The sequence below is a fragment of the Emys orbicularis genome, chromosome 12 (genome assembly GCF_028017835.1).
Source record: "Emys orbicularis isolate rEmyOrb1 chromosome 12, rEmyOrb1.hap1, whole genome shotgun sequence".
Taxonomy (NCBI): domain Eukaryota; kingdom Metazoa; phylum Chordata; order Testudines; family Emydidae; genus Emys; species Emys orbicularis.
The window spans coordinates 45,223,310-45,237,333 of record NC_088694.1 but is presented as its reverse complement, the minus strand read 5'-3'; the positions used below and the strand labels follow the sequence as shown (position 1 = coordinate 45,237,333).

At 43.0% G+C, this 14,024-nt stretch overlaps 1 protein-coding gene across 1 annotated transcript; it reads right to left on the bottom strand.

Moving 5' to 3' along the window:
- Positions 1-1,246: 1,246 nt before the first annotated feature.
- Positions 1,247-2,203, bottom strand: LOC135887080 (olfactory receptor 9S13-like). Its single transcript, XM_065414861.1, has one exon. It carries the CDS (start codon positions 2,201-2,203, stop codon positions 1,247-1,249), a length of 957 nt encoding a protein of 318 aa, XP_065270933.1.
- Between the last annotated feature and the right edge of the window lie 11,821 nt (positions 2,204-14,024).

The following is a 14,024-nucleotide window of genomic DNA, read 5'->3' as shown; positions in this document are numbered from 1 at the left end:
GGTAAATCTGCATAGTAAATTTGATCTGGCAAGACATAATGCACCAAAATCTCTCCTGAAGTCAAGGTGATGTTATCCTCAAAGAGTGCTGCAGCATTGGGCTCAAAGTGTGGTTTTCATTTCACAACCAAATCAAAAAGGGAAATGTTATTAGTTGTTTATTTTACTAAGTTTATTGCATCATAGAATGTAGAGCAAGTGGGCCTGATTATCCATCAATTTACACAAATTTTAGGACAGTGTAAATGCATTTACTTCAGTGGAGTGACTCCTAATTTACATCAGAGTGAATGAGAGGATTTGCATGTGGCTACTAGTGGATTTACACCTGGATCAGTGAATGCTCCTGGTTTACTCAAATCTGGGTGAGATTTGAATCAAAACCACTTGCTTTATTGAGCTGTGTTTCAGACATGACATAGGAGTACTATATATAGGTGATCCAGGTTAACATGGGCTCTATCAGTTTCCTTGCCAGTTCACACATTGATCATCATCACCAAACAGCTACCCCACCTAGGCATCAGTGATAACTCAAGGGCCAGACCTTGAGCTGGTGTAGATACACAGAGATCAGATTAGCTAAGCAAATTTACATTACCTAACAATTTGGATGGAGGTCATTCCTATTGTAAGTATATGTAAACATGCAAATATATAGAGAGATACTTTATTGTCTTAAATATGTTGTATGTTCAGTGTTCTGGAACATTATAGAAACAAAGGAATTGCTATGCAGAAGAATCCTGTCTCCAATGGTGGCCAGTATCAGCTGTTTCAAAGACGGGTGAATTGAATGATAAATCATGGAGAAAATTTATTCCTAACTCAGACAGGCAGTAGCTGACTAATATCCCAAAGCATGAAGCCCTATACATATCAAAGCCATTTTAAAATTCTGAAAATATATCCAAATGACATATATCTAAATAATATCCAGTAGCAATGAGTTCCACAGGTCAACTAGTCAGGTAAGTAGAGAGGGAAGCAGAAAGAGCAATAGATAGACATACAGAAAAAAGGATAGATAGATAGATAGATAGATAGATAGATAGATAGATAGATAGATAGATAGATAGATAGATAGATAGATAGATAGATAGATAGATACTGTGGATCCCAAAGATTTTTTTATACTTGCCCCCAAACTAATCCCAATAAAAAATAAACATTTGCTCAAAATGTGTTGTTGTATTGCACTATACTTTGACCCAATTGGTTTCATCTGTATGTTCAAAGACAATGTTCATTTTTTCAAACATTTCTTGCTCATAGTCCTTCTCAAAGCATCTTTCACATCCTTGTTCCTGAGGCTGTAGATGAAAGGATTCAACATGGGAGCAAAAAGGGTATAAAAGACGGACACTACTTTCCTTGGATACAGAAAAGCTAGCCTAGTGGGCTGGGCATACATCAAAGCAGTGGACACGTAAAATAAAGTCACAACCACCAGGTGGGAAGTGCAGGTGGAGAAGGCTCTGTGTCTGCCCTCAGCAGAATGAATCCTGAGGATGGTGGAGATGATATAGACATAGGAGACCAGCGTAATCAGTGCAGTGCTCACTATAATGAGGCCACATAAGGTAAACATCACAATGTTATTGACAAATGTGTCACTGCAGGACAGACTAATTAGGGGAGGGCCGTCACAGAAGAAATGATCCATCTCATTAGACCCACAAAAGTGTAGCGTAAAGGTGAAGCCAGTTTGCACCATGGAGTTCACACAGCCACAGATATAGGATCCCACCACCAGCCAAATACAAACCCACTTGGACATGGTGATGGGATACCGGAGCGGGTTGCGGATGGCGGAGTATCGATCGTATGCCATTGCTGCCAGGAGGAACCCTTCAGTGGTGAGGAAGAAAGTGACAAAGAAGAATTGGGTGGCACATCCATTGTAGGAAATGGCTTTGCTCCCTGATAGGAAGCTCACCATGGCTCTGGGGGCAATGGAGGAGGAGTTGCCGAGATCTAAGAGCGACAAGTTCATGAGGAAGAAGTACATGGGGGTGTGAAGCTGAGAATCAATTCCAATGATGAGGACCAGGATGGTGTTTCCCAGCATGGTTATTATGTAAATTACCAGGAACATCACAAAGGGGAACATCTCCATCCACAGACCTCTTCCAAACCCCAACAGGATGAATTCTGTTTCTGCTGTGTGGTTCCCCTCTCTTACTGGCTCAGTAGCTGACATTTCCTTTAGAAAATAGAACAAGATAAAAGTTTAAAAAGAGTCAAATATAAAAGATATGTTGAAGTTTCTCCTAAGATCTCTTGAAATCAATGGGGGTTAGTCACCTAGATGCTTTGGAAAATCCCAGTAGGTGCCTAAATACCTTTAAAAATTTGGCCTCAGGGTTTTTCGTTTTTCTTTATTTTTTTTGAAGATTTTACTTTGAATCCCAAATTAATTAATTAAAGACTCTTCTTGGCTGAGGAAGACATGGGCAAAATCCCCCATGAGCAATGCCATTCATTTATAAAAGGGTAGTAAAATAGGCTCTTGCACACAGATGATTCTATTCCTTTCCATCTACAAATCAGTATATATATGATTTATGCATTTCTGCTCCTGAGAGACTGCAGTGTTTCTAGTTGACAGCTTTAACATCTGTACACAATATCCTTCCTCTGGGACACTCAGTGGGAGTTTTGCTTGAGTACTGACAGAGCAAAGTCTGAGTAAGGATGTAAGTACTTGTTGTTTGCTTTTAACACCAAGTTACTTCAACTTTTAGCTGGATTATGTGTCAAGTGTCTGAGTCTTACTCACATTGGGTAGTACCTTCCTCCCAGTGTAGCCTCCTTGATAACAATGGATTGTTAATATTCAGCTGTTCTACAAATAACCTTGCGAGTACACGTATTCATGGTTCATCACCCTAGATGTGAGTCTCCTCCATCAGAGAGAGGGCAGTTGGGCTCTGGTCACTGGAATCTAGGTCAACAAACTACAGATGTCCAGATAATTCTCTCAAGATATGGCTGGACCCTTTACGAAGTATTTCCCAATTTTCTAATGTTTGCGTGTGGGGCAGAGCTGGTTGGAAAATAACAGCTTAAACAACCCACAACACATGTTTTTTAAAATATACATTTTTTGATTTTGAAATGTTCCATATTTTGTCTTAAACCTGCCAAGCAAAACCAATTAAACCATTTGCCATGTGACCACCTCTGCCAGATGGTATCAGGAGCCAAAAGGACCAGGTTCAATTTTTCTATGGGTTTTCTTAAAGACTTCACATGCACTGGCTCCAGCTTTGACCCAGAAACCTGGTAAAATACATACACCACCATGGCAACCCTTGGTGGGCAATTCTTCCCCACTGGCCAACACTGAGTCCAGGCGATACAACCAAGGGAACTTTATTTGGGGTGTGTAGATGGGAGGAAGACATGAATGAATTTGAGAAAACCAGCTATTAATACATTGAGAATTTCTATTATGTGAGATTCCCCCAGGGTATCTTACAAGTAACCTCAGTCCAACCTACAGCTGGTGCAAGTGGCTGATGAGTTCTGGCCAATTCCCTCTTCCCCAGCTGGCCCATCACCATTAGTTGCCCTGGGTTGGAGAAGTCCAAGGATTCTAGCTGGCCAGTGCTCCATGGGCTGCTCTACTTCCTAACCCACCTGGAGTGATTTCAGTTTTCCTTGCTGTGAAGGGAGGCCTGCACTAGTGTCCCTTGAGCTGGATGCTGTTTTCTCCATAGCTTCAGTCCAAGCTGCTTAGCTCTGCTGCCCTGTGTCCCCTCAAAGGTGCTGGGGCTGTAGCATCACTGCTGTCCATGGCCTCTGAGCCATCCATTGCCTTGGACAAGCAGTTGCTCTGTTTCACAGGTCGCCACCAACCTCCTGCGACTGCCGCTGTTCTGCACCGTCCGGCTGTCTCAGCTCAGCTCGTGGGGAGAGATCAGTGGTACGTAGGGCTCTTGAGAGAGGCCTGACCCCTAAGAGGCTCTCCCAGCAGCAAGCAGCCAGTTTTCCCCCCTTTTCCTCCTTCTTGCTTCTCTGCCCAAGCCCCTTATCCTCACTGTACTGACGGGAACCTTTGTGAGGTACATTCAATGTCCATGGCTTGTCCGTGCATCACCCAATAAGGTCAATTGCAATTTACACCCCCGCAGCCCCAAACCGTAACTGCATTTTAACTAAAATGTTCCAAACAGTCATGTAACTAAAATGGAAATGAAAACGCAGAGTGTAGCCATTCAGTCAATTCCCTTTGCCCTACCATAGATCATGGCAGAGAACTCCCTTAGCAATGGAGTGCTTGCACACCCTTATATCTTAACCTGCTTTGGACTGCTCTTCCCCCTTTCGTCCACAAGCTCCCATCTTCCTAATGCTTCAGGCCTAAGGGTTGATTGATAGATAGATAGATAGATAGATAGATAGATAGATAGATAGATAGATAGATTATGGGTGTGTATGGGAACAGATAGACATAAATAGATAGATGGATGTGGATGGAAATAGGTAGATAGATTTTCCGTGTGGAAGATTTCATACAGTTTTTTTAAGATATTGTTCTTCCAGGGACTGCAACATCTGAAACATCAAATTTCTCTCTGAAATTTCTTTTGTCTGCTATTCTCACAATTCTCACCTAAGATCACTTTTAGTAAAAGAAGATAGAGAGCAAATATTATTCAGTGTTATCCAGAGAGACGACTGCATATTTTACACAGCAGAAATCCGTGTTTCCACCCTTCTCCGGTCAGTTTTCCTTGCCATCTGTGTTACTGCTTGACTCTGCAGCAGGGGGCAGAAAGCATTTTAAAACAAATCACAAATCCCCAACAGATGGTACGGGGATATGCCACACCTGAAACTTTTTAAAAAGTATCTATCTATCTGTGGATTAGATTGCTGGTTGAAATGTGCCTATTAAGGTCTTGATACTGCAAACAAACACGTATGCCTGTGAATAACTTGCCAGAAACAAGTCTCAGGGATGGTCTAGGCATACTTAATCCTGCATCAGCATGGGGGGCTGGACTAGATGACCTCTCAAGGTCCCTTCCTCCCCTACATTTCTATGATTTTCTGACAGCAGTCTCACTGAAATCAATAAGCTTATTCCTATCAATAATTGTCCTCATGTTCTTTATGAGTTTCCAGGGGTAGGCTCTTTCTTTCTTTCTTTCTTTCTTTCTTTCTTTCTTTCTTTCTTTCTTTCTTTCTTTCTTTCTTTCTTTCTTTCTTTCTTTCTTTCTTTCTTTCTTTCTTTCCAGAGCAAGTTAGGGAAGTTGGAGAAAGTAAATGAGGAAGAGTTATTTACTCCTTCTCATACACAAGAATTAGGGGTCACCAAATGAAATTAATAGGCAGAAGGTTTAAAACAAATAAAAGGAAGTATTTTTTAACACAACGCATAGTCAGTCTGTGGAACTCTTTGCCAGAGGATGTTGTGAAGGCCAAGACTATAACAGGGTTCAAAAAATAACCAGGGACAGCCAGAGGATTCAGGGGGCTCGGGGCAAAGGAATTTTGGGGACCTTTTTAATTTTGACTCACCCGGCGGTCCTCCAGGTCTTCAGCAGCGGGTCCTTCACTCGCTCCGGGTGTGTTCGGCGGCACTGAAGGACCCACCACTGAAGTGCCGCCGAAGACCCGGAGCGAGTGAAGGACCCACTGCCGAAGTGCTGCCGAAGACCAAGAATGCTTCCGGGTGAGTAAAAATAGGCCTTGTCCTATTCTCGTGGGGGCCCCTGCGGGGCCCGGGACCTGGGGCAAATTGCTCCACTTGCCCTCCCCTCTGGGCGGCCCTGAAAATAACTAGATAAGTTCATGGAGCATAGGTCCATCAAAGGCTATTAGCCAGGATGGGCAGGAATGCTGTCCCGAACCTCTGTTTGCCAGAAGCTGGGAATGGGCGACAGGATCACTTGATGATTAGCTGTTCTGTTCATTCCCTCTGGGGCACCTGGCACTGGCCACTGTCAGAAGATGGGATACTGGAGTAGGTGGATCTTTGGTCTGACCCAGTATGGCCGTTCTTATGTTCTAAGTTATTTTGAGGTGTGGAAGGGAGGAACTAGTTGTTTGCTAAACATTTAGCCATTGTCCCCTCTATTCTTCAAGCACTTTCCTTCAGGCATAGTGCTTACTCTGGTGAGTTCTTCAATTGACTTCAGTACTATGCCTGGTAATATTTAAATGAAGAAATGGAGAAAAAGGTTTTTTGATGCTAGCCTAAAATAAAGTATAATTCAGACTTTGTGCTAAGGAACTCTGGGAGTGTTGACCTAGAATCTATTATATTTGAGAGCATACAGACAGAATAAGAAAGAGTAAGCAGGAAATCAATAAGAAAATATATCTTTAAATACCTTATGCTATAGTTTGGACTCCAGGTAAAGTCACCAGACTATCAAGCATCTGGGGAACTGGTGCTTGTTAATCGCATTGTTAAGGCAAATCTCATAAGCAGTGTTTGAAGGCACCACACTGAACACTCAGCAGAGAGGATTTTGTTGTATTGTAGGCTCCATGGCTCCATCTACCGCAGACATAAACTCGAGATCTTGGCCAAACTAACTCAGCAGGAGCACAAAGCAAGGTTTGCTCTGTCTCCTCTGATTGAGAGCACATCTTTTAGTGGTTCCACCGGGGGGCATGGATCAGCATTCATGTCGCACTCCCCATCAATACACAGCCCAAACCAGGGAAGCTAATGATCCAATCAGCAGACCAAATTCGGTGATGAATCCTGGTCACTAGCCACCTGAGGCATATTGCTAAGAAGTGGTTCCACCCAGCATTTGAGAGGCAGGGCCACAGTGACGAAAGATGATGTAATACTGGTCAACCCTTGACATGAAGCACTGCTGATGTGTTTGACTTCTGTTAATATCTCCAGAGGAGGCACAAGACTCTTGTGTGTATAATCAGACCAGAGGGAAAACAGCAAATCCAAATGATTAAGTCATAGAAAGAGTGTACTTAGCAGAGAAAATTCTCTCTCTCTGGATTTACTCTGCATTTACACCAGTGGAAGAGACAGCCTGATCCGATGCCCTTTGGAAACAATAGAAAGCATCCCATTGTCTTCAGTGGGCTTTGGGTCAAGCCACAAGATCAGAATCAGGCCCATTATGTCTTAGATTCCAAGGCCAGAAGGGACCATTGTGACAATCATTTACTCTGACCTCCTGTGTAGCATAGGCCAGGGAACTTCCCCAAAATAATTCCTAAGGCAGATATTTTACAAAAAAAATCCAACCTTGATTTAAAATTATCAGTAGTAGAGAATCCACCATGATCCTGGTTACGTTGTTCCAATAGTTAATTACAGTCAACAATTAAAAAAATTATGCCTTATTTCCATTCTGAATTTGCCTAACTTGAACTACCAGCCATTGAAACATGTTATACCTTTCTCTGCTAGATTGAAGAACCCATTATTAAATATTTGTTCCACATGTGGGTTCTTATAGACTGGAAATGGCTTTGCTTTTTAATAGGAAGCTCACCATGGCTTTGGGGGCAATGGTGGAGGAGTAGCAGAGATCTATGAGGGACAGATTTATGAGGAAGAAGTACATGGAGGTGTGGAGATTTTTGGCTCTGATGATGAGGACCAGGATGGTGTTTACCAGCATGGTTACCATGTAAATCACCAGAAACACCAAAAAGGGGACCATCTGTCACCCTGGACCATTTCCAAACCTCAGCAGGATGAATTCCGTGACTGCTGTGTCGTTCCCCTCTCTCACTGATGCCATGGCTGTTAAATCCTTGGGGAAAGGGATGAGATAAGGAGAATCAAATGAAGACGATGCAATGAAGGGCTCGATGAAAAGAGGGAGGATGGATAAGGGGAAAAGACCCCTGGTCTGAGAGTTAGCAAATCAATACTCATTTTCCAGACACCCAGTGAGGCCTTGGCCCAGTCACTTGGGCTGGGACTTCCAAAGCAGCCAAAGAGAATTGGGAACTCATCTCCCAGTTAATTTCCATAGGATTTGATCACCTCAGGCCAGATTTTTAAAGGTATTTCTGTGCCTAGTGCAATTATCAAAAGCACCTAAGCACCAAAATCTCCTAGATGCTTTCAAAAATCCCAGTAGCCTCCTAGATTCATAGATTCCAAGTCAAGAAGGCACCATTCTGAAACAATACTGTTAATCCTGAATTCCTAACTATCCTAAATTGATCTTAAATATCAATAAAAATCTGAGGCCTATGCCTTAAGCTCTCGTGAAAACTCTCAGCTTTGATATTTCTGCCTCTCAGCTCCCCTTCCTGAAAATGAAGATAATATTATTTCCTGAGCTCAGAGGGTGTTGGGAAGAGAAATTCATTAATATATTGCAAGTGCTCAAATGATACCATGTCGAGAGATAGAAAAGTATTTTGTCAGTAATTTTTAAAATGATCCACTCAACTCTCATTGACTTTTTGTAATATTTGGGTCCTTAATTCACTAAAGTTCTAATGAAAATCTCATCCTAGATAGATTGATTTTGATGCCAAAGCTGCCTTTGACTTCACTGTAAACAGATTAGGCCCTTGTAATCCAAGTTAAACGAAGTCCTAATACAATTGGAGCTGTCCTTTTAGAAGGCATCTTTTCTAGTCTGGCAGCCAATTTAACCAAATTTTCCTTGTAGTTGTAATACAAAGCCCATCTACTCAGCCAAATTGGACAATTACAGAATCTATCCAGCCACGTGTGATCCCACTGATTTATAAAAAGGTGGCAGATTGGGATTTTAGCCTCAATTATTCCATACTCCATCAGTCTGAGAATTAACATATATGATTTATTTATTGGACTGGGGAAAGGCAAACATGGTACCCATCTTTGAAAAGGAGAGCAAAGAAGATGTGGCGAATTACAGACCAACTTTGATACCTGGAAAGATACTGGAACACATTATTAATCAATTATTATTGACCAGTGTTATCAGTTTTTGAATGATACCTCACAAGGTACAACTATTATTGCAGTAGTGTGTAGGATGTGAATACAGGGGTGGCTAGGGTTAAAGTGGGTGCACAGCTGGTTGAAAGACTGTACTCAAAGAGCAGTTGTTAAATTGAGAGGACATGTCTAGTGGCGGAAAGATGGTGATTAATATGAGAATTGAAAGGTGGGTAAGAAACTGGTTAAAAGGGAGACTACAATGGGTCATACTGAAAGGTGAGCTGTCAGGCTGGAGGGAGGTTACTAGTGGAATTCCTCAGGGATCAGTCATGGGGCCAATCTTATTTACAACATTCATTATGACCTTGGCACAAAAAATGGAAGTGTGCTAATAAAATTTATGGATGACACAAAGTTGGGAGGTATTGCCAGTACAGAGGAGGACCGGAATATCACACAAAAAGATTGGATGACCTTGAAAACCAGAGTAATAGAAATGGGGATGAAAGAACAAGAAGAATTTTTCCTATAAACTGCAGACATATCAGTTGGAAGCAACAGAGTAGGGGAAAGACCTAGGTTTATTGATTGCTCACAGGATGACTATGACCCATGGATATGATGCAATCATGAATATAATGTATATATTTGTGGATGCATGGATGCATCCATTTATATAGTTTTGGAATTTAATATATTTAAAGTGGCACAATCCCTTAGGGACACATTTTTAAAGGTATTTACCCACCTAGTGAAGTTTTCAAAAACACCTAGACACCTAACATCCACTGAAAACAATGGGAATAAGGCATGTAATTGCTTGTGAAAATCCTACTAGGCAACAACATACTTTTAGAAATATGACCAATAGTGCAGATGTAGCAGTATTGGATAGAAAGATATTTATACTAATGTAATAGATTCCCATGAATTAAGTATTACAATGTGTTAGATTTATTCAGGGCATGTTGTTGGGGCTGACCGCAAGTTACCTTGGCCTGTTGTTACAGAATGGTTCGGGGGGGGGAGCTTGTAGTGAACTGGCTTTGACCGGCTCGAAGCCACTTGACTGGATAAACAAGTAAAGAGATAAGGAGGGCCTGAAAGTGTTAAGTGTGGGAATAGAAAGCAGTAGTGTTTCTTGCCAGATCCTGCTTGTGGATGTATACGCCCTCCTTAGAAAGAGATGATGATAAAAAACGGCTATGAGAATTGTGTTAGATGAACAGTCTCACCTACGGACCTAGGCCTTTTGGGTGCCCAGGAATTCCTCATGCTGGAGTAGCACCTGCTATGAGCCCTCAAGGACAGGTCTGGAGGGTCCGGGACTGTCCGTAGCAGAAGGGACATAAGCATCACTTTTTACTTATTAATTAACCCAGAGTATGCATTAATACTGGGGGGTGGGGGGGACCGCTGTGCATATCTTTCTATCAGTGTTATAGAGGGAGAACAATTAATGAGTTTACCTCTCTATCAGTGTTATAGAGGGAGAACAATTAATGAGTTTACCTGTATAAGCTTTATACAGGGTAAAACAGATTTATTTGGGGTTTGGACCCCATTGGGAGTTGGCCATCTGAGTGTTAAAGACAGGAACACTTCTGTAAGCTGTTTTCAGTTAAGTCTGCAGCTTTGGGCACTTGGGCACGTGGTTCAAACTCTGGGTCTGTGTTGGAGCAGGCTGGCGTGTCTGGCTCAACAAGACAAGGTGCTGGAGTCCCAAGCTGGCAGAGGGAAGGCGGGGCAGAAGTTGTCTTGACACATCAGTTGGCAGTTCCCAAGGGGGTTTCTGTGATCCAGCCCGTCACAACTATTTCACTAGGAGGGTGGTGAAGCACTGGAATGGGTTACATAGGGAGGTGGTGGAATCTCCATCCTTAGAGGTTTTCAAGCCCTGGCTGGGATGATTTAGTTGGTGTTGGTCCTGCTTTGAGCCGGGGGTTGGACTAGATGACCTCCTGAGGTCTCTTCCCTCCCTAATCTTCTATGATTATATGATTCTATGATCAGTACGCACTACTCAGGGAGAATAAGAGTTGCAGAACAGGGAACATGCATGGTTTCATTAGGTGTGTTCATTTGAGGAAAGTACCCAACGTCTTTATGGAAAATGAAAAACATACTCAGTGCATGAGATCCCAATATTTCAATCTTGGGGATTATTGCAATCCCAAAACAAAATACTAGAAAACCTCTTGCCAACAGGGGGTTGTTTTCCCACCTGAAGTTCTGAACCTAATGAGGCAACTAGGGAGGAAGTCCCATAGGTTCTGGAAACAAGCAGAAATACTCATCTATGAAGCCAGTGCTCATTGTTCAGAGGTCGGCGGTGTCAGTTGGCATGTACATGTGTTCTCTCCTTATGCTGGCCCAGCCCTGCTCAGATAGTTGGTTCAGCCAGCCTCGACAGTACTACCCATAAAGACCACAGACTCAATTCAGTGGCGAAGGCGCTCGGCCAGGTTTATTGTCGATGAAGCATGTTCCTAATGCCCTGGCTCTGTTGCTACAGGTACACTAAGACATCTATGCCGGCAGCAATGGTACCAATTCAGTCAGCAGTGGGAGTCCTATGATTTCTCTTGTATACATTGATACAAACAACTTACATATTACACTTCTGACATAGTTGGTTACCAACCCTACACCTTGTACCTGTTTGTTTGAACAAAACAACTCCATTTGTTATTCTGTTATCCCATCCTTATTTTACTTGGGATCAGTGTGTTTTAAGGATTGTGTTTGTGCTGTTACTTGAGAACTTTATGTTGAGGTGGACCTGTGCTAGCCTTCTGGAATGTGTTTACATGGATACCCAGTATCTAGTATTTCTGATGAGTGCCTGTGTTTTAGCAATGCTAGCTATACCTTTTCTAATTTCATATACCAGACAGTAAAGTTATAAGCAAGCATCTGCTTTATGACAGGGCTTGATTTTTTCTCCTAGGATGGCCTGGCTTTGCTGACTGTGGTTGAGTCCTCAGGTCTTGCACCAGGTCCCGTGCTCTCTACCATAGTCGGTGAGAAGGCTAGAGGTAAATGTGACTTTTCAGGCTAGTGGTGGAGCTCTAACTGATCATAGTCCTGGCCCTTGAGTTTGGAGGGGAATTTTGACCACCCAACGCCCTCAGCCATGTTTAAAGCAGATTAACTCCCCAAGTGTGACAGTCAGATGTGCAGATCTGTTGATACAAAAGTGTATGATGTTGCTATTAAGGTTTCTGCACTGGAGAGCAAGTTGAATATCGTATGGTTTGCTCCCAGGTATGTGTTGCAGATGGCAGTGAAAGCCTTATGGAGAGTTGGGTTGTGTTATTGACAATATTATAGGCAATGAAAAGTTGGCAAGGACTGCAGGGGACTTTCCCCCTCAACTTCTAACTCCTGTGCTTTATGATTTTGGTGGGTCAGGTGTGTCCTGACACAACATGAAATGTCACTAAACCTGTATTTTGTTTGTGTTTATTTTTATTAGAGCTTATTTAAATGCCTAAAAATCTGGCCTTAGGTGCTTTGGAAAATTCCATTAGGCACCTATCTGTAAGTTTAGATATCTAAGTACCTTTTAAAATTTAGCCTTTCGGCTCCCAACTAAGTTAATTGGGAAATGGGGATTCAGTCCGTTAAAAATCCCAGCCTAACTACCTGAGGATTCTGACTGAAGTCAGTTGGCGTACTCAGAGTCAGGTAAGTGTAAGAATGCCCATTGTAAGCCAGATCTGAAAGAATGTTATGACCCCTCCTAAACTAATGTAGACTGGGATTTTCAAAGGGGGCTAAGGGATTTAGATACCCAACTCCCACTGATTCTCATTAGGAAAAATAAAATCCCGCATATAGCTTTTAACTCGTAACAAGTTGTTAGGATTATGATTTATGTGAGTTGTTGTAATGTGGAGCAGCCCCGGTTATGGACCAGAACCCCATGCAAATGTTACCTTGGCAATGCAAAACTGTTATGATAGGTGAGCTTGATAGTGCTATGTACTATGAAGATTGCCCAACACTTCCCATTATAAGACCTGTCTTTGGTTCCTTTATAACGTGACAAAATGCAAATTATTTGGGCTGAAATATTCCAGGCCAGGTGTCTGCCTCAGGCTGATTTCTTTTTAGAAAATTTCTGCTAAAATGGTTCAGACAAGGGAAACATACATGGTTTTGCCTGCATTAAAAAGTATTGTGGCCTCGTCTTTGAGAAGCTCTAGCACCTCTAGCTTTGGAGCTGGGACTTGAAATTTGACAGAGGAGATGGCCTTTGTGTCAGAGATGTGTCTTTTGCCAACCCATAAAAATCTGCCCAAATATGTCCAAGTTATAACTTTGATAATCAGCAGTTCACACATCCACATACAGACTTAGTGTTAGAAGCTAAATTCCCTGAAGGTTCCTTCCACACTGAGCATGCTCCAGTGCAGGACTGAGTGGGACTTTTCTCTGCAATGGCAGCTCTGGGCTGCTGTGGGCTGCACCAGGTCCAGGATCCAGGCACCTGAACTGAGAGAAGGGGTCTGTCTCTCCTGTGCTCTTAATGACCTTGAAGGCAGCATAGAGGAAGATGCTGCCTGATTCAAATGCAGTGGATAGAAGAGGCAGACATGGGTGGGGGCAGAGGGAGTAGATTGGGAGAAGGACCCTGGGGGAAAGGCAGAGACTGGAAGATGGAGGTGGAGTGGGGAGAGGGAAACTGGATACTGGGGTGAAGTGGAGGCTGGGCAAGAAGATTGGGACTGGGAGCTGGAGGCATACTGTGACTTGTTGGCAAGGAGACTAGGACTGGGTGCCAGAGAAGGAAGTGGGGTTGGGGACTGGGTGTCAGTTGTCAAGGGGGAGACTGAGATCAGATGAGGAGCTGCAGGGGATACTGGGACTTATGGAGCAAGAAGACTGGGACTGATAACCAGTGGGATGGGGGGAAGGAGGTGAGGGAGGATGGGAGACAAATCTGATGAGGATCCTGGGTGAAGAGGCAGAATTGACACTAGCTGTGCAAAGTGGGCAGGAGAAAGAGGGAGATATGGATATTGGATGAGGAGCCTGGGAAGGTAGATTGGACTAGGAACCAGCAGGGAAGGGGAATGTCATGGTGCGGGGGGGGGGGGGGGGATGGAAGCCAGGGTGGGAGCGAGAAATG

What these genes read in the sequence shown, in the direction of transcription:
- LOC135887080 (XM_065414861.1), bottom strand. Translation starts at nt 2,203, where the DNA reads ATGTCAGCTACTGAGCCAGTAAGAGAGGGGAACCACACAGCAGAAACA.